The following is a 25197-nucleotide window of genomic DNA, read 5'->3' as shown; positions in this document are numbered from 1 at the left end:
TAATGTTAATCAGACTCAAGAGGCAGAGTACCTGCTCAGAAGATGGACACATACAGTGTCCTTCTGGAGTATACATTTTCCCTTCATTTGGAACAAGATCTCATTAGGAGTGCAAGTACAGTAAGTAATTTGCTTCTACTGATTTGCTTTGAAAGTTCACCTTGATCCAAATAAAGCACTTCCCAGAGCAAGCAGATGACATTACTTGGGGACCTGTGCCTCTTTTAGGATCAGACTGTTAGGCTTCATCCCTACGTAGAGTATGCAGTTACTATCATCTGCAACTTGCCACAGGTTAAGGTCATGAAAAATCAAAGCAAGGGGTTGGTGCATTGAAGAAAAAATCCTTAACATAAAACAAGAGTCATGCTTCAAATGTATAACAGCAGTTGCTTTGTTTAAAACAGATTCAGGTACTAGTCTTTCAACTTGCACTCATGCAAAGTTTCTAACAGTAGTCTAGAACTTGTAAGAAATCTTAAAACATTATTGTGTAATACTACTTCATTACAACTTAATATTCCTCTAGAAAAGAATATTAGCCTGTTACCATTAGGCTGCTTGATCACATCGCTCTGTTCATTGCTCAAGCTGGAACTAGAAGAACAATGATTGAGAACAACAGGGGAGCACAACTCCTAGGAGGCTGCCAGTGGTGTAACACCACCAGTTAACTGAGACTGTGACAAACTGGCTAGGCTTTTAAGTGGTACATGTCTGCTATCAAATGCTAGGCTTGTATTACTTAGTTTACTAGCTCACTACTTTTGCAGAGCTGTACGTTTGCCATGATAGTAACGACTTCCCTCAGAGACCTTGTAAAATTATAAAGCCAAGTGCAAGAGGACATGGGAAGCATGACCAATCATTAACTATTTCTCTGCATGCCAGTACAACACTTGGCAAAATAACTAGTTCATATTCTGACTTGAACCAGCTCCATTCCTTCCCTCGCCATTACACTGAGAAGTGGTCCCTGAAAGCATGATTATCTAAACAACGTATGCCCTAAAAGCATTATTAAAGTGTTTATTTAGCAAAATAATACAACTCTAACATTAAAAGTGCAACAGTAGACATTAATTCTACAACTCAGGTCAATTGCAAAATTACAAATATACTTAATGAAGTCACATGAAGTTACAAACATTTTACAGCTAAATAGTGCAGCCTTTACTCATTCCAACAATATTTCTGATACTTTGTAAAAATGTGTTTGCCACATTCAAATTTGAGGTCAGACTGCTCTCACATGGGAAGTCAGAAAAAGTACAGAAAATTCTCACATCCATTAAGGCTAAAGAGAGACATCTTGCAAATTAAAAAGATATTCTATAAATGCATGTAAAAAATGGTTTTACTCATTACCTTTCATGCAGTGTTATTAGGAGACGTTCCCACATGCATATGTGGGCACTCCAGTGAAACCTTTATTATTCATGTTACTTGTAAATTACTTCTTTAGAAATTCCTTTGCTGCTGTTGTGGTTTTGGGACTATGACTGGAAATTAATGAAAAACATAGATGACTATTGCCAATATACAAACTTATAAAAACTACTTTATTATTCAGATGGTCTTCAGTTGATTCTCAGGTTAGTGGAATATCTTTGTATCAATCACTGTTTAAAGTCATAATTAGTTGAATGACAATGCATCTAGACTGGGAAAAATGATGCAGCAGCTGATAACCACTATAAAACCCTTAGATTTAGTTTTGAGAGATTCTAGATTACATTCTCAGCAAGACATTGGCAGAAATCACAACTGGAAGAAACAACTGCATCCTTACATTGTGATCACAAGTAAAAAACAAATTTCAAAAGGCATGCAGATGGGTCTTAAATCATGGAAGGAGAAAATAAATTAACTAGTCCAAAAAAAATTACTTGAAAAACATACCTCTTGGGAAGGGTCAGATCTTCATTTCTCAGCCATTTTCTAACCTGCCAAAGGGCGTGAGCAATGAAACAATTTTTCAGGGAGCCTCTAGAACACCAAATAGAACCTTTAATTCTCATTTTAGATAGAAGTCTCAATATATTGCATTCCTAAATCATCCTACCTGGTAATATTTTGCCATATTATGGTCCATAGACAGGTAGATGAAATAGGTCTCTTCTCATTAAAGTAACAAAGCAGTAGGAGTACACTCAGCAAAGTCAATCCAAACCAGATGTGAAGTAAAGCACATTTTGCCAGAGATATTTTTGTGAGCAAGACAGCAGTCACAGAAGGGTGGAACCTTTTCTACAGAAAATTGAATTACTTCCTTTAAGTGAACAATTCTCTGCAACTATATTCAGATCTCTGCAGTGTGCCTAGAGCTCATACTAAGGGCTTCATTGAAGGAATCTGTCTCTATTCAATCCTGCAGCAGGCTGAAGGAATGAGATGCTTCCTTTGCATCTCTAGATGTTGTGAGAAATTAGAAGTCTGATTGCTGCAACATAATTGGATTGCAGCAGTTGGTATAATAATAAAAATCTGCTAATTATGCAAACTGCATCACAGGCAAATGCTTGCCTATTAAAGCCTCACCAACTTCCCATCTTAGTCATTTCACATGCCCCAATCAGACTCCTTTTTCATCTTGTTCAAGTAAATGCTCATGTTGGTTACAAATCTTTCCATAAGTTTTAGTCATCTGATTACAACCTAAAAGCATATTAATAGACATTACCAAAGACAGTACTAGAAAAAAAAGCTTCTTTATTTCTAGTGGCTGACCTAGCCACTATGAGATGCATCTTTCCTGAGGATGGTATCATTTGACTGAATAACATCAAAATAAAATATAGACAAATTTAATCTCCCATTTCTCTGAAAAAAAGACTCAAAGCTGTACTTTGGAAGAACCAGATAACTTTATGAGCATAATTAAAATTGATTTGGTAAATGCAAGAACACCAATTGAAAGAGTGAACTAACTATGTTCCTTTTATTAGTCTCTCTAACCTCACTAACCATTTAGGTCTCTTTCCATATCTAATTAGAATTTAACTGCAAGCCATTGACATTTCATTACTGTCTAGTGCTCCCTTAGCAGAAAAAGAAACATAAAGTAACAGAATATTAAGACTATACCAATCTAGATATAAAAAAAAAGCCCTAGCAGACATTTCAAAAGGTAGCAAATACATGAATAACAAGTTTTACCAATAACTGGACTCACTCTAGACTAAAGATTTAATTTAGTGACTTTTTCCTCAACTTTTTGGATTTTAAAGAGTACAGTGGCCATTCAGCAGCCATGGTATGTCATGAAAGAATTTCTCTTGGTACAGTCTTCACATTCTGTTGTAATTTTTTTAAGGGAAAGCAGCCTTAAGGACATTAACTTCATGACCTCAGGTGGTAGTGTCAGTCCATACTCTGTAACAAAAACAAATTCCAATATTTGTTTGCAGGAAATACCCAATCTCAAGTGAGCAATTTAAGTGTGATTCTCTGCATATTGGCTGACATAACTAATTAAGATAACCTATTTCAAATACTAGAAGAGAACAAGAATAGGAACTCTCCTTTTTGAAGCAGATTTAGGAACACAGTGTCACATTCCATTAATATCTTAGATTCTGTTATTGTATCTATAAATTATTATAACTGGAAAAATATAACTGGAGACAATTTTGCTATAAGAAAATAATAAATTCCAATAATCTGACATTGCTTTAGGCTCCTTCTACTCACAAGTTATTGGGAAGGTAGATGCAATTGTCAAAAATTAGTCTTCATTAAAAAATATTAATTCCTTTTTTTGATGTTTTTTAATTGTTTTACAAGGGAGGCACTGTTCATTAGTTACCCAGGTTCAATAAATTAATTTCATACACTGCTGGAATTGCTACTGATTGACATCATACAACGAGTTTCTGAACTGTTTGTAGCTGATACTGACAAAACTTTGGTGGACTCTTCTATAGTATAACTGAGGAGTACAACACTTCTACTTGTGACTGTAAGCTCTGCTTGCCTGCAAGCTTCTTGATATTCACTGGCTTAACAGTATTACTTTTTATTCCAGTATTTCTCCACTAGCTTGTTAACATTTTTTCCAAAGACAATCACAGAATGGGAGGGACCTTTAGAGATCATCTGGGACAAATCCCCCTGCTAAAGCAGGACCACCTAGATCAAGTTGCACAGGAACATATCCAGGTGGGTTTTGAAAACCTCGAGAGAAGACTCCACACTCTCCCTGGGTAGCCTGGGGACAGAGCTCCATTCCCCTTAAAGTAAGACAGTTTTTCTTATGGAGAAGGAAAAGCTAGGGAATCAACCATTCATGAAACCAAGAGGCACCTGGCACATAACACCTCAATAAATTACCATCTTGCAGAGAATGAGCTGAAAAGTTGCTCCTCATAACACAATTCCCATCATAATGATGATCATAAAAATAACACTTTAAATTAAAGATTGAGTTCAATTTTTTATGACTTATCCTGGTAACATTAAGATACTGAACATTTGCACTCATTTCCTTGATTCAGGAAAGTTGTTGGGAGTTTTTCTACTGCATCACTCAGTAAAACCAACAGCAGACACTGGATAAAACAGTAGATATGGCATAACCATCAATAATGCAGTAAGGAGTACTCAAAATTGTCCTAGTATAGAGTTTTAATTTTAACAGAGTACCTTCAATCTAGCAATCTTCTACAAAGCTCATTTCCCCTTCTGTAACTTAGTAGGCAGCATTTATGATTCTTCTTTAAGGAATCACAAATAAAAGAAAGCTATAGTATATCTGGTTCATCTTCACAAGGATTAACTACTCTGAAGTAACAGTTTGCAGAGTAGTATGCATCATTTGTTAGCCATTATCTAGTTATGGTCCCTTCACGACTTGCAGGGGTATGACAGGAAATAGGTCAGCTAGATATTCCCAATTAACAGCACTGATTTATCCCGTGTTCAAGCTCATTACAGAAAATATATTCAGACTTTTAAGAACATTAAGATACAGGAATTCATTTAGAACAATTAAAATTTCAAAACTTTAATCAGTTACAGAAGTAATTTCCACTAACATCTTTTCAGCATCAGGACCTTGACTCAAGTGCCAGTCATCTGGGCTAACTACAGAGCACAAATACATACAATGTATAAAGCATATTCTTCTTTTTCTTCCTATTATGAAACCACATTCCTATTGCCACACAGCTCCCCCAAGAAACTAGAAACTCCATTTCCTTTTTCTACTACTTTTAGTACCTTTACTCCTCTGCATACCTTGTATTTACCCATCAGCATAATTACCACACAGAGGACATTGATATTCTGATACTACTTTTACAGCAGGACTTGAACCACTGGCATGAAATTGAGGAGTATTTCCAACACAGGCTTTCTGTTCTGATCCATGACAAACTTCTTTGCTGAAAGCACACTCTCTCTTCAAAAACTGAAAGTTCTGCTTGAATGAGGACTACAAGTAATGCCCTGCTATATTAGATGAGATAATATAGGGTGCACAGCACCTCTAGATAATTGCAGGGCAAGAGACAAATGAAGATTAATCTCTTCCACTTTGACATGAAGCAAACAACTGCTGGAGGTTAAATTATATTATCAAATTCACCAAGACATTAAAAGCTTAACAGTATTAACACTGATTTTCAATTTAAGTGAGAGTATGTATTCACTAAGGCCCTGACAGTTTAACAATTTATAGAGACCCACCTAACATCTTGTGCTTTGCTCTTACTGCTAAGGCTTCTACCTATCAAAACTCCATTGCATTTGCCCCTACTCCCACGCTTTCTCAAAGAACTGTTACGCTGCAGGAAATGGTTCATTGACTGTAATTCAAAAAAGAACACCTAAAACACAGAGATTCATATTGGGAAAGTAGCTAGACAATTACACTGGGATTTTGATTACCACAGACATTTACTTTTATTAAAAACATTATTCAAATTTGAACATAGACTATTTCACACTGTGTTCAGTCAACAGCAATGTTTTCACCTCCCAGTGGGCTACAAGCTAAGATGTAGCTTCATGGCACTGTGTATGGCAGAAGAATCTAACCACAGAATTATCCCCATTTATCATCCTAATTATATCTCAGAAGCTGCTACATTATATATCTGCATCTAACTCCAAGTGTCACCACAATTCTCAGGCAATGAGCAACGTCAGCATGTGAAAGACACAACTGCCCATGCAGAAATCAATGGTATATGCCACTTTTCCCCCCCTAGCTTTAGGAAGCTAAAAAGAATAAAGAGAAGGTAAGATACTCCATAAGATGAGTTATGGAAACATGAATACTGTTGAAACACATTGACATGGCCAGCTGTGACCAACAACAAAGGAAACTATTACAACAAGATCATAATGTTCACAAACTGCCCAAAAAGGAATGGACAATGGTAAGAAAGGATTCACAGAAAAGTCATCCCATAAAATTCATCTGAAAGCAACAGCAAATCCAGCTTTGAGTATATGGGTTTGTGTTAAGTGTTGCAATACAGACACCAGTATAGGAAAGCAGTTACTTAGAACCAACTTGTCTGGTATCTTATCAAGAAATGGCTAGAGTGACTGCAAAGAGCATAAACATTGACCTTTATTCTCTGCTGACATAGAAATTGCTTTTATCCTGTGTGGACAATATGAATGTAGAAACACTAGCTTCTTGCTACACAGCTACAAACATCCAAAGCAGCAAAACTGGGGAATTAAAACCTTTAACAAATTAATTTTTCTCAAGAGAAACATGTATTTCTTTCAAGTAGATTAAATACATTCTTTAATACACATCTGAGAGACCTTTTACATTTAAGAGCAACAGGCTTTCACTACATTTAGATTAAAACTGTCAGATAGGAAGCTGTGTTGATGAAACATTCCATTGACACTGAATATCACTACAGCCCTATTATCTTGTGGTGATGTCTGAGAATGAATCAATTCTAGCCCATCACTAAAGGCTGTACATTTTTTTCTCAACTAAATATGCCATTCCATACTTCTACAGATGACTGATTCACTCAGCAGTGACAATTCTTGCCCACCATAATAAAGAAAAGCCACAACCCCACACACCACAGATAGTTTAATCGAAACTAGCACATCTTACAGGTCTTTAAATGAATGTGGAGCTATATGCAAAGGATTAGAAATAAAGACAACACCTTTTCCTTCTTATTTATATGCTCTGTTCAGGTTTGTTTACTTTAGATGTTTCAAGTAAAGTTCTAAATTGTAATGAATAGTTATTTGAACTGTGACTATACTTACTTCATAGAAAAATGTTGGAAATACACTAAGCTCTTACCAGAAACAATCAAAACATAAGAAGAGAGTAATTTACAAGGATCATGTTTACATGGTATTGTCTCACTAGCTTAACCATTTGAAATCTTGACTGTATTTATAATATCATAAGCTCCTTCAAAATTAATTCAGCTTTTCTGTTTAGTACTATTTACTCGTAGTTAGTAAAAGCTAGATCCTACAGCAGCATTCTGACTGCAGAATAATTGTCTACATGGAACAAAGAAATACTATTATGTTGATATTAAAGAATGCAGGATGGAAGAATGGATCTCCTACAAAAGTCATTAACAGAACCATAGCCTGCTTTATTATCCCTCTCACTGTACGCTATACGAAACCCTGCATGGTAAATAGCAGAGAAGAATCTACAAGGAGAGCCATCAGTGATATGAGCTGTACTTCAAGGTAAAAACTATCTGTTCACAGACTTAAACCAAAATACAGAGAAAACTTGCAGGAGAAAGCATCTCCTTGCAGCACAAAGAGGGCATCACATTTAAAAAGATTTATTTTCAAATGAAATGTACAATACCTTCTGAAAACAAGAAAAAAAACAGGATCAGGGAAAACTTCTACATTATTTAAAATATGAATTGAATTAATTTTATTCTTATGTAGACTAAAATGAAGCTTTGTCTTAATTAATTTGTGAGACTTCTCAAATAAGAAGGAACCTCTGGTGTTGCACTCATGGCTATACTATTCCCCCTTGTATTTTATGAAGAAAATAAATAATTTAAGAAATTCTTTTTTAAATGGCTCATGCATCATCCTAGGTCCTCCTTTCATCCTTTTCAAATGCTACTCAAACTTGTTTTCACAAAAGGATATAAAGGGAGATTAAAAGAGCCATTATCCTGGTTCTTTTTCTGTACACCAATGCAAACAATTAAATTACATTTAATGTTATATCCCTCAGCTACTCCTGACAAAGCAACATGGTACTTCCATCTGAGCAGTAGTTTCTGTCACTTATTGTTTCTCTTACATTAATATTTCATGATATTTAAAAAACAAAACAAGAACATTGTCAGCAGTAAAATAAAATTAGTCTGAAGAGTCATTTCAGGCCTCATTTTCTATTCATGGTGTGTAGTTTAACACATAATGTGTCTCTGTTTGATTTTATTATGTTACCGTGCGACCTGCAGAACGTCAGGAGACCAGCTAAGAAGAGAGATGAACATTATTCCATTAGTGAGAAAAATCAATAATAGTGGTTACATGCTTTATTCAGTCTTTTGCAAAAATGTCTGTTTTTATAAGCCCTTAATTTATATTGAATGTTTAAGAACGTTAAAAAAAATCCTTAATTTTCCCTAGTAAAAAAATAAAACTATCTTCTATTTGCAATCAAGGCCAAGAGTCCTGTTGTTATGCATAAAGATATGAAATGCAAATTTAAATAACATCTGTATTACAATACAGTACTGCTTTTGGGAGTCGGTGGGTGAGGTGGGTTCCCCCTCCCCTTTCAAACAATTCTTAGCTATAAATTTATACCTATTAGGAATAACATTCATAGTTTACACTATCTAGAAATGCTAAGCTCCAAAAGCCTGCACAAATGTAAAGTTGAGATAACAACAGCCAAGTGTTCTGCCTGAAAATAAACTAAATCGAAAAGCCAACCTGTAAGCTTTCCTCCCATTTCTGTTTCCATTGGCTTCTTTTGCTAGAGGGGAAAATTAACCATAAATTGGGGCAATGGGAAAGCTAGAAAATCTCTAAGAATAAAACTATTTTTAAAGGCCTGAACACAAATTTTCAGCCAGGGATAATCACTGCATGTTAAACTGCACATTCACACCTCAGTAATGACTAGATGCTCCAGTCACCAACTGGGACCCAACTGCCTGAGATAAAGGCTAGGGTATTTTAACAGCATTGTAAGGATATAATACACAAATATACAAAAATGAAAGAATGTTTCCTCGAAGTGTTCTGCAAGAATAACTCAAACCAAGAATTACCATGAATTTTTACTATATTTTCAAAATTAGTTTTTAAATGCATACTAATACTGCCACGTAGTTTAAGGACAAAACTGCAACTGGTCAGTTTTGCAACTTATCAGAGCATAAACAATTAAATAACATTTCTCAGATGGTGTAGGAATGCTTAGAATAATGAAATCCCATCTTCTTCTTAAAAAACATGGAAAAGGGCATGTAATTTTGGAGAAAAAGCCACAGTAATAAACACATCACTACCAGGGATTGAGAAGTCTTTGAGTGATGTCTTAGCCCTGCACCCGGAGCCTTTGGTCTTTCAGATGCTACATTTTGAGTCAAAATTCTAATGCCAAGTCAACTTATTGAGAAATACTGGTTCATAACCTCCTTGAAAAGTTGCAAGCATGTTGTTTTGTACTGCTTGGGACCCCAGCCTTGTTCTGCAGAACATGAACCATTGTGATTTTACAGCTGAAAGTCCAGTTTTGATCCCTTTACTTCCAACTTCATCCACAAGTGACCCCCCTGACCTCAATGAGAAATAAAAAACCGGAAAAGTCATTAGGCACCATAATTAAATGGATTAGAGTTGGAAGCATATTAATCCCAGGAAACATCTGATTACAGTACATTTTTGTCTTTTCCTGCATGGTACACCTCTTAAACTCTAGTGTGGCTACAAATAATGCAAGCCAAGATTCTTTCTAACACATCATTAGCAACCATGTTACTTGGCCAGGTAGCAATTTGATCACCGTAAGATTTATACAAACATTTACAATCTTGACTCATGTAAGGAAAATTTTTAGATAAACTCTTCAGTTCCTTTCTACTTTTCTAAAGTTTTTAACTCAAATTTTACTTTCTAATCTTAAGCAGCTCTGAAACATGCAAATACTCTCTTATTACACACTTGAGTTACAAAGAGGTTATGAACAAGCCCCAGGAGACTCCAGCTCACCCACCCTGACTTTTCACTGGAACAATTCACAAGAAGCTGTGAAGTTCTCTTGATCATGCAGACAGGCAGGTTATTTTAAAAAACTGAAGACAAAAACCAACGTCAAAATTTGACAGGAAAGAGAAACATTCAGTAGAGAAAGAGGAATAGAGTCAATTATAATTCTTAATCAGCTTTCCAAGCTATTCAGTGTATGTTGATACTCATGAATGGCAATCAATACTGCTTTCTAGTGATTTGTTATGCAAATAAAGCACTTAAGGGCATTAACTTTTGGAGGAGATAATGCTGCTGAACAAAAACTTAAATGTATTTGTCCTTACAATAAAGGAGAAAGACAGAAACACAGAACTTTACTGGAATCTGAGCTAGTTCTAGAAAGTTATCTAGTTTCATTGAGGAACAAGTCATACAACTTGAAAGAGAAGATTTTGATACCTAGATGCTTTTGAAACACCAAGCCCAAAGTCACAAAAGAGTTTGTTCAAGAACTAAAGCAGAAAAACCAAACCATTAGCATTTGCCACATGAGTTCATACTCTTATTATAGTAAGAATAGAGCAAATATCTCCATTTAAAAAAAACAGAAAAACACACAAAACAAACAAAAAACCAACCTACACACAAAAAAACAAACCATCCCCCAAAACAAACCATTGATACTGGTCACATGGAAGTGCAGTCTATATAAAGAATGAACAAACCTCATTTAATTTTATTAAGATGGGCCATGAATTCTTAGCAGTTTCACATGTGTTATATAAGCAGAGAATAATAGTTGCTAGGGCTGCCAACTCATACCTTTCCTATGCACACAAGGCAGGATTTTGAATATAGGCACATGTAAATGTACAAAGCCAAATTTAACCCCTGTAAGTTACTTCCACTGATGTTCAAAAATGTCACACCCGCAGCTGCATGCTAAACATACTATACACAGCAATTCAAAAGTGACACCAAATTAACCCTAAGATATTGCAGTCAGGAACTGTTGAGAACTTATTTTAAAGTAATCCCATCAAAAGCATTCCTTATTTTTCTACTTTCCAGAAGAAGTCTGTAATATTAATAGAACATCTCCAGCAGCAGTCAGGTTTTACTGGCCACACAGATGTTTCACTTTATCATTTGTATACTTAAAGTGTTGCGAATATCACTACTAAATATCCTCCATCTTTTCTGCAAACACAAAGTAGAACAATCTCATGTGGTTTGTTGGGACTTCAAATATACAAGCTCCACATTTCTATTTTTGGGTCACAAGAAGCATGGTACATTATTTCCTACAAAGGCTATGAAACATGGTCAATGCAATTTCTAGTTCATATTCTAAACTTGTTTGCTAACTTGCAGATCAACACATGTCTGCAAACAGGACCCAAAACAACTGCTTTATAGTTAGTAGAAATACACATTGATATTAACGTAAGCTCATGTACCACCAAAGCAAACAGAACAATAATTTCCCTTTCCAGAAAAAAAACAAATGCATACATTTTCCTCAGTTGTTATAAAATAAATACTATCATGAAATTCCCCTGAAGCAGAAGTGTCTTCAGTTAAATCACTGCAGTGAACAGCTCACGAACACCAACTTTCCTGGCTCCCACTTCCTTTCTGTCTGTAAAGGTTTCTAGAAGTGCTGAAACCTTATGAATCTCAGAACTTGAATCACCAATATCAAGTTGGGTTTTTTTCCTGCTTGTTCATCTTGCTGTAACTTAACAGTCTACGTTGTACTAAGTATGATGTAATTTGGAATGGCTATTGTAAAAGACTTCCTCATACACAGCCTTATTGCGGGGCAATGGAACCATTCATAGTGTTCAGTTTCAAATATTTCCAAAGAATTTTAAGCTAAACTATGCATGGGTTTAACTCTTCTTCCTGTTCAAACAGAGGGTTTAAGAAAGTATTACTACACTTTAAGATTTATCCCCTAGTAAATTCAACTGTAACTTAAGGAATATATACTATTTGAGCCTTGGGAATGAGTGACAAGTTTTCATTCTGTAGAAGGTAATTTTGGCTCTGGATAAAAACAGTATTTCCCTGAAGTTATGATGCAGCTACCTTTTTCACCATCATCCAAAATGAAAGTACTTCCCAAATAAAAGTACCTTTCAGTTGCACAATCAATTCACTTCTCAGAGTGCTGCATAACTTAACCTTTCATCCTTGATGTTATCCCTTGCTCATCTTCATGACACCACTTCCTTCTCAATAAATACTGGTGGACATATTGGAAGTGTTTTATCTTCACCAAGCAGAAAAGTGTTCTGCAGATGCTGATGCAGACTGCAGGTATACAACCACCATGCTTTTCTGCTTGCCCCTTCAGCCAGTGTGCATTCTATATGCCTAGAGATGCTCCTTCAAAGAAAAGACGGGTATACAACATGTTAGTGCTGGTGGAGTGCACTTCTGTAGCAGTGGAAACATTTGTTGCCACCTACATCCTAATGTACCTCCATGCTACCTCCCAGTCAAAGGTAACCAGCTAAGTGTGACAATTCTCTGCTATGTACAGGTCCTGCAACCTGTAAAGCACACTCAGTAGTAGATACCAACATTGGTTCTACCACCCACAAAAACATGCCATTGCTGTTTTGGCTCCAACTGCACAGAACAAAGCGGGGGTTTACAGTTTGTGAAGCAAGATTCATAAGAAAAGACAGACATAGACTTTTAACACCCTTTCCCCAATACATATGTACTCAAAAAATTTCAGACCTGCCTGATGAGCTGTTCTGGCAAATACTCAGTCCATAACTGAGAAAAATTACACAGGAGACTTTTTTGGAAGCTTCTGATAAGTTCTGATCTAGGTGAACCTGCTTCTGCAGGGGAGTTGGACTAGATGATCTCTAAAGGTCCCTTCCAACCCCTACCATTCTATGAGTCTATGATTCTATGAAGTTAAAAAACAAACAAAACAAACAAACCCAAAAATCTCCAAACAAACCTCCAAATTTAATTTTATCCTCAGTACAAGACCACAGCCTCAGCTTGTTTAACGTGGTATTGCTGACATGCCACCTGAAATTTTATCCCCTATTCTCAAAAAGTGTCCTTTTCCAGTTTGATAGTGAAAATATCAAAACTCTTATCCTATCAATTAAGGGGCTTTAATATTGAAACTTTAAAATGTCAATAATTATAAACATTTGGAAGCATGCAGAAAACAATTGAAGTTTGCAACTTACCAATGACTTTGAAGTGATATTTACTTATTAAGACTGGCCCTACTATTCCATGATTCTCTGACATTTTGAATCCTTCACGAATTTTTATTTTATATTCAAACCTACAGAGATTAAAGCTATAAAAGAAAGGTTCATCCAGGACAAAATATCTATTATTATTAGAAACAGTCACACAGCCAACGAACAGATTGACACTTATTGAGATCATACTGTTTCCACCAAAAACACTCACAGATATTTTTGCTAACCTTCACAAGTAGCTCCAATACTTTTTGATTTGCAGATCTCTACAAAATTAGAGATGGACAGCTGAATGGTAATACAAGCCTACTGAAAATAGGCTTGTTTTTCTTGCTTATTTTTTACAGTCACTGGAAGTAGTCCACCAAACCCCACAACACCAGAGACTACAACTAAAGAAGGAGTGGAGTGCACAACAGAAAAGAAAAAAACAAACCAAAGAAACAAACAGTTTCCCCAAATAAACTTTGAAATAGAGCACTCTTTTCAAATTATTTAGTATCAAAGAACTGTCATATCTTTCACTTCAGCAAACAATTAAATAATTTCACTTTGATCTTCCTATTTTACACATCTACACTGTTTACACCTTTTGAAGGAGAGTACGATAATTACAGTATCCATGAGTTCCAGTTCTGACACCAAATCAACAGTTTATGAGTCTACCTTGGCTAGATTTATAGACCACTACCATAATGCAGACTTTTTAAAGCACCTTAGCATCAACTGCACAGACTTTAACTTTTCTAGGTTTTGTTTCTAACAATAAATTGAAAATTCTATTAACCAAGATCTTACAAGATCTTTGTTCCTTCCAAAGAGTGACAACAATGGCAAATACCATCTGTTCAACTGCACTTCAGGAATTTTTCAAGTAGCTCTCTAAAAGATACGGGAAATTAAACCCTTCAAACATGGTTGCCATACAATTTCCTCAGGAATACCTCAAATACTATTGTCTCTGCAAGTTGCCTATGTGAAACTATCTCCATAACAGCTTAGAAACCCACAAGGTCGGTCTCACAGAAAACCTGAGAGCTCACAGACTACTTTAACTTTGTTTCACCAACCTGTATTTTACAAGTTCTGCTTATCAAGAAATTCAAGCCAATAACTGCAATTTTGTAATCCGGTACAGACAAGGTAGTTCTTCAGCTGTAGTCAGATTTTTATTGCATTTCAGACAAACAGGTATAAGAACAAAAAAAAAACAACAAAAAACAATCAACAAAGTTATGAGGGAAGTGCTCATCACTTCAAGTTTTTAAGCTTTTGTGATATATCTGCATTACCTTTTTACTTCTTGCTCATATTACAAGTGGGGTTTATTTTATCTCTTTCCCTTTAATTTAACTTTTAAGGAATAAAACATTACATTTTCACAGTCTCTTTATTTTAGAAGCTGGGGTTTTAAGGGTAAACCCCAAATACCAAGTCACTGAAAATGTCATAAGTCATTAAATCCTTGTAAACTGATAATGGTCAGAGATACATACAGCACAGATATGCACACAGAGTATTGATAAGCATGTGTATATTCAAGTGAAAGGAGAATCTATTCAAGTCAGAAAGCAAGAAGAAATCAGTCTCCAAATAAACAAGGTCCAATTTTTCTCACCTATTTTACTAACTTCAATCTGCTAGCCAATGGCTGATGGCTGAATGCTGATCAGCACAATCTTAGTATTGGATGGCAATTTTCTTCAAATAAAATAAAGATGAGTCAATTTTAATTGTCCTGTGGTATGTATAGGAAAGAAGCAGTCAGGCAAATACAATGTCTGTCTTAAGAATGACAAGTGGTATCCATACACAGCTTCAAGCAATTAGACCAATTTAAAACTGCAACAATAAACAGTTTGATATAGCTGAAACCTTGAGAAAGTGCAACATTGCTTGTCTTTACCATCCTCGTAATATTTAACTAGAAATAAACAGGAATCATGGGGATGGGATGAAAGAAACTTAATGAGGAAACAAGAAGAAAACAGGCTGCTTCATTGCACGTGGCTTAAAAGTCCCAGTGAAAAATTACTGTACTGATATCTGTCTGTAGGACAGATATCTTGGTCAACACTTCAGAGCTTTAAGTTGAATGAAAAGCACTTTGAAAAGAACAAAAAACCCAAGAACTGTTCTATTGACTCAGTGAAAGCAGTTATACCACAGTTAGCCATAAGGTGAAAGAGATCAAATCAAACATTCGCCCTGTTTGGATAAAGGCACCTATTTAGTGGAAAAACATTAAAAGCTTTGAAAGACCTGTTTACATTCATACTAAAACACACAAAGGACAAAACCCCGATTCAATCAAGATACAATGCAAAATCTTGCATTGATTTAATGATGGTCAAGATTTCCTATATGAAGACAAAGCATCTAAATAACAGCATTAACTGCTAGAAAATTGCAATTCCACACAGAGTCATCTGTAAAAATCAATACAGAGAGAAGTCATATTAAAATTACTTGGAATTCAGCACATACACTTCTTATATCAATTTCAAAAAATGCTTTTAGATAATAGGCAAAATTCTCTTTCATAGCTCAATAGACCTAAGTGATATGTTGGCCAAATTGTGCTCCAGATGAATGATTTTGAGGATGCTCAGTCTTACAAGGGCCAAAAACACCCTAGACAGTTTTACTCTCTTTCATTGCAGCCAAGCTTGAACGTCTCATACAGACCCCAACTGTACCAGTAAAGTGGCATTTTTTCCTTTGTCACCACTAAACAATAAAACATAAGAGATTGTTATCCAAATCTTAGCTATTTTTTAAAAGATTAAAAATCACCTATTTCCTACACTAGATAGGACTTCAGGGGGTGGGGGACTAAAGCTCATTTAGATTCAATGTATTTTAAACATTTATATTTTACATGTCAGTTATTGAGGATGACAAATGTCAAATTAATCAATATTGTTAGAGATACATTTCCATATTTTTCTGACTAGAGCATTTATGCTGATTTTATCAAGAAGTTTTGATGCTGTAACACATACTATTTTAACAACTTACTCTTAATTCACTCCCTTGCTCAACAGTTCTAAGCAGTCATCATATTAATTTTTAATGGAATATATACAGCAAAAAAAAATAGGAAGTAATTTAGAATGAACTCAAAGTACACTTCAGAAATTTACACTTAAGCATTTTAAATATTCCCCTCATTAATCTAGTCTATATAACAAAATTGCAGTTCATAAAAGAAAACATTGAAGAATTACAGACATTTGTATGTCTGCTCAAAGCCCTACAAGCGAGTGTGCACAATCCTCTCCAAGTGGGTACAGTTGTTGGCATGCTTAAAGACTGAATAATACAAAACTAAAAACAAAACAGAAGTTCTCACTCTGCAGTTTAACAGTCATTCAGAAGAAGACAGATTACACAAATAGAGTTCACGAAGATGGAAGTAATCTGGAAATTGGTTTCTTTGTTTCAACAGTAAAGTTTACTCTGAAGAAATAACTCCATCAAAAGCATCCTCAGCAAGTCTGCATGTCCTATTTGAGGATTTTGGCACACTTACACTGCTACCTCAACAGATGTAGGACCCAAAATGAATTGTGAGGCTTTCTTTCAGGTTTGTACATTTTCTTCAGTCCACAGTTAAGTATGTGGGCACATATGTGTGTATCCAAAACTGTTAAAGATATAGACATACATATATGCATACTTTTATGTACATATTTTCTGAACACTACAGAAATCATACACCAGACATCCTATTATGCTGTTCTGCAGGAAGTAACTTGGAGTACAAGGATGTGCATGATGCTGCAGAAAGTGCTTTATATACCACATCATAAAGTGACAGACAAGAAACCTTGCCTCTGTGTTACAGTGACAGATTTAACAGCTCTTCAAATCACGCCACAGCAAGTGTCACTTGCAAAATTCCTTCTAACTTACTTTTACAAACACGCTATCCAAATCATGACAACTTTTCTATTTAAAAGAAATCATAACATACTAAACCCACAGATAAAAGTGTAACAGGATCAAACCACAAACTTCAACTTTAGTCAGAGAATATTTTCTTGAAAGACATGTTATATCAACAAGTTTGACATGAGGCTTTTTTTTCCTACCTCTGGTTCTTCTCAGATTGTCTTCTCTTTTTACACTTATTACTTTGAGTCATGCTTTTCAAACTTCTCAATAAAGTTCACCTGCCCTCTGATTTGAAAATTTAATGCATTTGGATTCCAGATTCCTAGTTATGCTCCTCTCTACCTCAGCTGCAGCTATCGAAGGATTCAATACAGCACTTTATATGAGCCAGATAGTGTGCTACTTAAAACCTGCACTTGTGGAAAAGAAAAAGTGTGCCAAGTCTCGAGTTAGGAAGTTATTTAAAATTCAACATAAAACCTGTAACAAAGCAGCACAATGTGTTCTTCAATTAAGTCAGTTTTGTGACTCACATCCTCACATATTTACTGGGCTGTCTGGCAAAGATCACAGGACGAGTCATCCTGTAGAACAAGGGACTATCACACAGAAGTCACTGTCCCTCTGTTTGGCAGGGGCCAGCTGCAAGAGCCTATAGAAAAGGAAAACAGATACAATACTGCTCCTGGGTAGTCTCCCAGCCCCCAGCAGTAGGTCACATATGGCCACTTCAACAAGAGGTTTTGTCCTGGTATTTTATGCACCTTAGATTATGTTTTCTTTCATGAAGCTGTACAATCATTCGCTGTATCCATCTAAAGCTTTAGCACCTGCAACACTCTGCAGCTTCTCCCATAGCTTCACACTCAGCACCTGCTCCAGTGTAGGCTCCCTCCCACCAACTGCAGTTCTTCATGAACTGCTCCAGCACTGGTCCCTTCCACGGGATGCAGTCCTTCAGGAACAGACTGCTTCAGCGTGGGTCCCCCACAGGGTCACAAGCCCTGACAGCAAACCTGATCCACTGTGGGCTACTCTTTCCATGGGTCCACAGGTTCTGCCAGGAGCCTGTTCCAATGTAGGTTCTCAACAGGGTTACATTCACTTTTGGGCATCCACATGCTCTAGCGTGGGCTCTTCCATAGGCTTGGGGAAATCTCTGCTCCAGTGCCTGGAACACCTCCTCTTTCACTGACCTTGGTGGCTGAAGAGTTCTCATTTCTCTCTCTGGCTGCTGTTCCACAGGAGAGGTGGAGAGATGTCCTTAAATATGTTGTCCCAGAGGCATTACTACCATTGCTGATGGGCTCAGCCCTAGCCAGCACTGGGTCCATCTTGGAGCCAACTTGCACTGGCCCTGTTGGACATACAGGAAGCTCTAGCAGCTTCTCACAGAAGCCATCCCTGTATCTCTCCTGCTATCAAAACCTTGCCATGCAAACCCAATACAGCTGAATAAAGTTGCCTGTTACTTTAGTATCAAAGATGTGAATGGTCTACGTGACTGACTCAAGCACCTATTGCTAGACTGTGATTCAGTGGACTACTTTAGAGAATAGCAGGAGATACTATTTCACACAGTTGTGAAGCACCGTACCTTTTGAGGACACAAGGAGTTATACAGAAAAAAACATATAAACAACAGTGGAAATATTCCCAAGAGAGATGGCTGCAGTAACTGTCACCAAAGGAAGGCTGCTAGGCTGCAATCAGCATCTGTAGAGGCCACAGAATGGTACAAGGTACCCGATAAGCATCTCAGGGGATAAAACATATTGCCTCCCAACAGTTTTATTTCTCCACTACCAAAATCATTGCAGTGTTTTCTGGGTAGTTTGAAACTTGGGGTCTAGGATGACCTTAGAAGGTCACTGCATCCATGCTCCTTCTTATCAAAAGGTCTGGTCCACTGTAAGTGCTAACATTGTTCCAAATAGTTCTTACAGCTCTCTGGTTAAAGGCACTAAAATATTGTTAGGACAAGCTTTTCCTTGAGTCTACCCTGAATCTTTCCTATTGCTTGCTGTATTTTTTCCGATGCACAGAGAGCATGGTGAACATTATTTCCTCCTCTACTTTGCTTTCCATATACTTGAAAACTCTTTGCAAGTTACCCAATTCTTTTCCATTTAGCTAACAACAAGTCCTTCAGAATGTCAGGGCACTTTTTCAAGACTTATCAGTCTCACCATCCTCTGTTGGAACCAACTCCAGCTGGTCCACATTCTACTTGAAGTACAAGATACAAACCCAAAGATTCTTCTCCAGCTTAAGCTTGGAATAAGGAATGTATTTTCCAACTCTGTTACTGTCCTGTTAAAACTTATCAAAACTGGTTTAAATATTTTCTCCTGTTATTTTTTGAAGAATAAATCAAGAGAGACAAAACATTTGAAAGACTGAGAACTACAGTCAGAGTACAATCACTAGGAAAGTCAGAGGTAAGGCAAAGATCCCTTTGTATTTATCTCCTACCAGTTATTTTCAGACTGTCTTTTTTTAAGCATACCAGAGGGGGGAAAAAAAACCCCACAATTCTCTGAGAAGAGCTAAACTTAGTTTATGGTTCTCTCTACAGACAAACAAATTGGAAGTCTGAGCCAGGTCACATCTCACTGTTATTGGGTTTTAAAATTTGTCTTTTAAAACAACATTTACACAACATTAAATAGCATTAAGTATGCTTTCCATGTCAGGACTCGATTATTTGTCATATTTGCAAAAGTAGACTATGGACAACATGGATCTAAACTTGACACTAACAATTAGTTTGCTATAGAAACAATGCATTGTATTTTGTATTTTCCTATTACTTATTTCACAGTAGGGAAGTTCTCTCTACTAAATGAAATGCTAGCTACACCACTCAGACACTCCATAGGAGTCAGACAAGCTATTTGCTCCCTTCTAATACAAGCTTCTTGGAAAAAAAAGAAATAAAATGTTTGAAGTGACTAAGTCAAAATGAGGACCAAGAGGAGATCAAGAATGCCTCTACAAAGGGAGAAAAGGAAGAGTATTTAAAGCTGGAATTAGACCATTGAAATTACTTTCCCAAAACATCCTGTCAATCTGACATAGAAAATCCAATACATAAAAGGTGTATCAGAAAAATTACCTCTAGCATTTTTATCAGGCATTAAATAACATCACCATGAATCTTTATTTTGATGAGTCCCAGGAATAATATTTGTTTCATAACACACACCAAGCTATAACTATAGAAAACTAGTAGTCTGCATTCTGCTTTTTTAACATCTAATGGATGCACAGGACTACTGGATCATCAGTAAAACAGTAAATCATCAAAACAACGACAATGCCTCAGAGTTTCAAATCAGTTTTCACACACTTCTCCAAATCTTTACAAGTTGGAAACAGAAAACTGAGACCATTTTCAAGCATGTAATTTGGCCATGAGAAAATTTATCCAGATACAGATGCTGCCTTCAAACTCCAATGGCTGTTACTTCAAGGAAAAAAAAATCAGCAATGAAATGATGGCTCCACAGTGCACTCACACCACTTCACATTTGGTGATAAAAGACACACCTTCCACGGTGTTCTTTAAGTGGCACACACTGCTTTACAGTTGAAATCTGCTTTGAAACCTCTGAAGTCCTTATAGATTCGCAGTTTTTGTAACAATATGATTATGGCTGACAAACATTCTCTAGCTTGGTAGTGACAACTTAAATATAGTTGTCAGTCTTCTATGCTGAAATACCCTAATATTAAAAAAAGTTATCCAATACTAAGATATTTGTCTTTTGAGACTTCTGAATCATTTCATTATCTTGACACCCAGACTTCACACTCAGACAAATCTTTTATCCTATGAGAAAAGAGTCAATTTTCATGAATTGCTTTTCAATCAAACCACCTTAAAAAAATATTATTGAAAAGGAATATTCCTACCTCTTTTTATTGATGGGAAAATGGGAGAACATGAGCAACAGAAAGCAAGGTTGCTTCATTGCCCATCTTCTGAGCTAAGCAGCGTGCCAAACATTACTTCTCACACATTTTGAAGATAAAAAGAGGTTCATATTTTTTTTATCTGTATCCTTTAAGCTGATATGGGAAAATATATCATTGTTATCTACTGTGAAAAAAAATTACAAGAAACCATTGTGCTATGCAGGAAAAAAAAGCACAAAAACAACAAAACCACACATTGGGATCTGTCCAGCTTCAACTTCTTCCCCCAGGGCTTTAACCTTTCTTTTACAGAGAATATGCTGGCTCTATCTCCCTGGGTTTCATTGTTGTCTTGCCACTGATAGTCATATCAGATGTATTCACATAATAGACTTGCCAATTGGGACTGAATGTTCCATTGATTTGGAAATGTCCTGAATGACTAAAGACTTCAAGTTTTGCCCATGCAATTAATTTAATTGGAATCAAATATCATTAGTTATTCACATCATCAAGATGCTTTCAGCTGTACTTAAAAAAATTATATTTATGTTAATGAAGTCCAAATACAGTCATACTTGAAACATTGGCTAATTGAGTGTCTCAAGGAACACAGAAATGGGAACCTTTTCAGGACTTTACTGAGTAGTTTAATAGGACATACCAGAATAAAATTATAAAAATAAATTGAGATACATAGATTTGTAGAGAATGAGAAATGCTGCAGGTAGTATTTCTCCCCACTACATGCAACTACATGCACCTATGAATTTTGAATGTGCCAGAAAAAAACAGTCCAAAACAGTGATTATATTGGAATCTACAATAAAGATCCCAGGGTCAACAACCTGCTAGAAAGCTATCAAAGCCACAAATTGCATATGAATATTTAATATACAGATTAAGCTCTGTAAGTGACCACCTACTAAACATTCTGGCATTACCTCTCTATTGCAAACTACAGAGAGTCTTGGGTTGGGTTTTTGGTTTTTTTTTTTTCCTTTCTATGATGAGCAAACAAATTTTGCAGCCTGGAGAAATTTTGTGAAAGAAAGTGTTGTTCTCTGAAGAGTCAAAGCTGCTAACCAGGACTGCTTCTGTAATCTTTCTCCCCATCCTCAATGGCATGTGGGGAAAGGGGGAGAGGTATTTTTAAAATGAGGGGCAGCAGAGCACAGCAAAGTAGATGAGATAGGATGATAGTCTTTGCTACTCTCTACAACAGGATACTTAAGCACCAAAGTAGCACTCCATCCTACCCCCATCTCCAAACTGAAAGCACCCACTGTCAAGCTAAAAGTCAAGTTTCTGGTTACAGTACCAAGCTTCTCAACTGCACGTGCAAGATAGTGACAAGGTGCCTCTTGAATTAAAATGTGCACCCTAAACAAAAAATTCAGAGCAAGCAGCACCAAATTCTTTTTAAAATAAATCTTTTTTTTCTTTCCTCTATGGATATGGGGTGAGGTGGGAGGTGAAGGGGGGAAGAGAGTTCACACAGATAACTATGTCACATATTAACTGCATACAGTGTCAAGATATGCTAATTCATTTATTAATCCTGCATTATAGTCTTTTACCATGTCTAATGTTAAGGAAGAAGGTATGTAAAGTAATAAGTGAAAAGCTGAAGCACTTATATATCAATATAAATACCCGTAAAATGCCTACTTTTAAACATTAAATACCGGAATCCTGTATGGCTACCAGTTTTTATCCATAAATGCTCTTTGCAGCCCTCCAGTGGTCAAATATGATCAGAGAGGAATCAAATAACGAAACAACTCCGATTTGTCTCTTAACTACCTGCAGCACTTAAAAAGACATTTCTCCACGAACTAAAAACTTGCATGCTTGCCTAAAGAAAAGAACCATTTAAAGGAAATAATTACCCTCAAATACATAAGAGAGTAAAGAGGAGGAGAATAACTCCCCTTCATCAAAATGTTCTATGTTATTTGTTACATCTCACAGCTAATCTGCCCAGAAAACACTGTCCCTCCAGGATCTTAAGATAAACGTTGCGTTAGTAAGAAAAGTAGCAAGTCATTTCCTCTAGTGACTTTCTGTTGTTCATAGAGGCTAGTATAAGGAAAACTAAGGCAATGTTTGCTGGAATTAATCCGTTTCCTCTCAAAGTTGGGTTTCATGTAGCTATTTAAGGAAACAAACAAGCAAAACCCAAACAAACACTGAAGCTTCTCCTTTCTCTCACACACGCACAAGTAAAATAAAAGGTTAAGCCTCACATAAAAGTAAAAACAACTGAATTGCTTTAAAATAATATAAACCCAATGGAGACGGAGCTCTAACAACTAAGTTTTTAAAACTTGCGTCTAGAAAGTCAGACCAGATCTGCAAGAAAATAAGGCAATGGGCAAGGAAAACGACCATATGGAAGCAAACCCCGACACTCTAGAGGATGCCTGAGCGGGCACCGGATCGGCAGCGCCCGCGCCGCAGAACGGCGCGTTCCGCTGAACCTGCGCTTCCCTGCAGCGGCTTGGGATGCTCTGAGCGGCCCGATGTCACGGCCTCTCGGAAGACTTGACAGTTATCATCTTCTCCTGTTTCTCTTCTCTCAGCCCTTCATGATCGTTTACATAGAAGCAGGAGACCCCGACCTACGCGCCATCCACCCAGCCGCCGATTCCACCCGCGCCGGGCACCCGGCGCGGCTCCGCAGCATCAGGACCAAACCCTGCGCTCGGCTGAGCCGCTTCCAACGTCCCCCTCCCCGCCATCGGGCAAGCCCGAAAAAGTAGCGGGCAACGAGTTATCGGAAGGCGCTGACCCGCGGCCGCCTGCCGGAGAAGTGGCCGCCGGCGCCGCGGCCCCGAGCCCCGCACAGCCTCCTGGCTCCCCTGCGAAGTTGCTGCCCGCCCGCGCCCCGCCGTGACCACCCCGGCGGCTCCGCGCGGACCCTGCAGCACAGCGTCGACCCGGCCCCGCGCTCGGGTACCACAGTCCCCTCCCACCGCCCAAGTACTCGGACGCAGCCCGCGGGCTGGCGGGCAGTGGCCCCCGCGCCCCCGCTCGCCCCGGGCCGCCGCCCGCTACCTGCCTTTAGCGGCGAGCGGGCTGCCCAGCCCCAGCGCCAGCGCCAGCAGCGCCGCGGGCCCCCAGCAGCCCCAGCGCCGCCGCATCGCCAGCCCTCCGCGTGCCACACGCCGCCCTGCGCGGCGGCTCCCGGCGGCTCGGGGCGGGTGGCTGCGCGGCGCGGCGCGGCTCGGCGGCTGCAGGCTGCCGCTGCCGCCGCTCCGTCATTCGCGCTGACTGCCAGCACCGGGGCGGCTCCGGCTCCCACCCCGGGACCGCGGCGACGTCACGGGGAGGGGATTCCTGAATATTCATGAAGAGGGGGTGGGGCGCCGCGCCCGGCTCTGGCGGCGGCGGGGCGGCCCCGCGCACCTGCCGGGCAGGTGCTGCATCCCCGCCGCGGGCAGAGCAGGATGGCCCCGAAAGGGCTCGGTGGGCTGGGGAGAGGTCAGGGGGATGTGAGGAAAGATGTGGGAGAACAGCAGGAAGAGGCAAAGGGACGGAGAGGAAGAAAAGAAGGTTTTAGTGAAGGATGCAAAGGGCACTGGGACATGAAGATGCAGAGGTGGTGGCTGGAAGAAAGGAATAGACCAGAGACGATAAAGCAACCATTTAGTTAATTTGGAGGAGCAATAGGAGACCTTGAAAATATAAGGTGGTGGAAAGCTTGGAAAGAAAACATGAAATGATTTTTTTGGAGGAAGAGGGAAAATTGCAAACATTTTGGGAAAGTGGAGAAAGAGACAAGACTTCAAACCATAGAAACTGGGCTGGTGGGGCTCAGAATGTGGGATGGAGCTGTGAAGGCAAGGAAAGCTGTGTGATGGAGTCTTGGAAATTACACCTAGATGAGACTTGTAATTGGGACTATAGATGTCTGAGATATTCTGAAAGGAAAGCA

At 38.0% G+C, this 25197-nt stretch overlaps 1 protein-coding gene across 1 annotated transcript in view; it reads right to left on the bottom strand.

Annotated features, from left to right (window-relative positions):
* Nucleotides 1–24405, bottom strand: part of CLSTN2 (calsyntenin 2) — a 298084-nt gene extending 273679 nt beyond the window's left edge. The window contains exon 1 of the mRNA XM_062005632.1: nucleotides 24322–24405. Within this exon, the coding sequence (XP_061861616.1) occupies nucleotides 24322–24403 (82 nt within the window). The 5' untranslated portion in view covers nucleotides 24404–24405. The remainder of the gene's footprint in view (nucleotides 1–24321) is intronic.
* Between the last annotated feature and the right edge of the window lie 792 nt (nucleotides 24406–25197).

The sequence above is a fragment of the Colius striatus genome, chromosome 12 (genome assembly GCF_028858725.1).
Source record: "Colius striatus isolate bColStr4 chromosome 12, bColStr4.1.hap1, whole genome shotgun sequence".
Lineage (NCBI taxonomy): Eukaryota > Metazoa > Chordata > Aves > Coliiformes > Coliidae > Colius > Colius striatus.
Note: the sequence above shows the minus strand (reverse complement) of the source record. Positions and strands in the feature narration are given on the sequence as shown.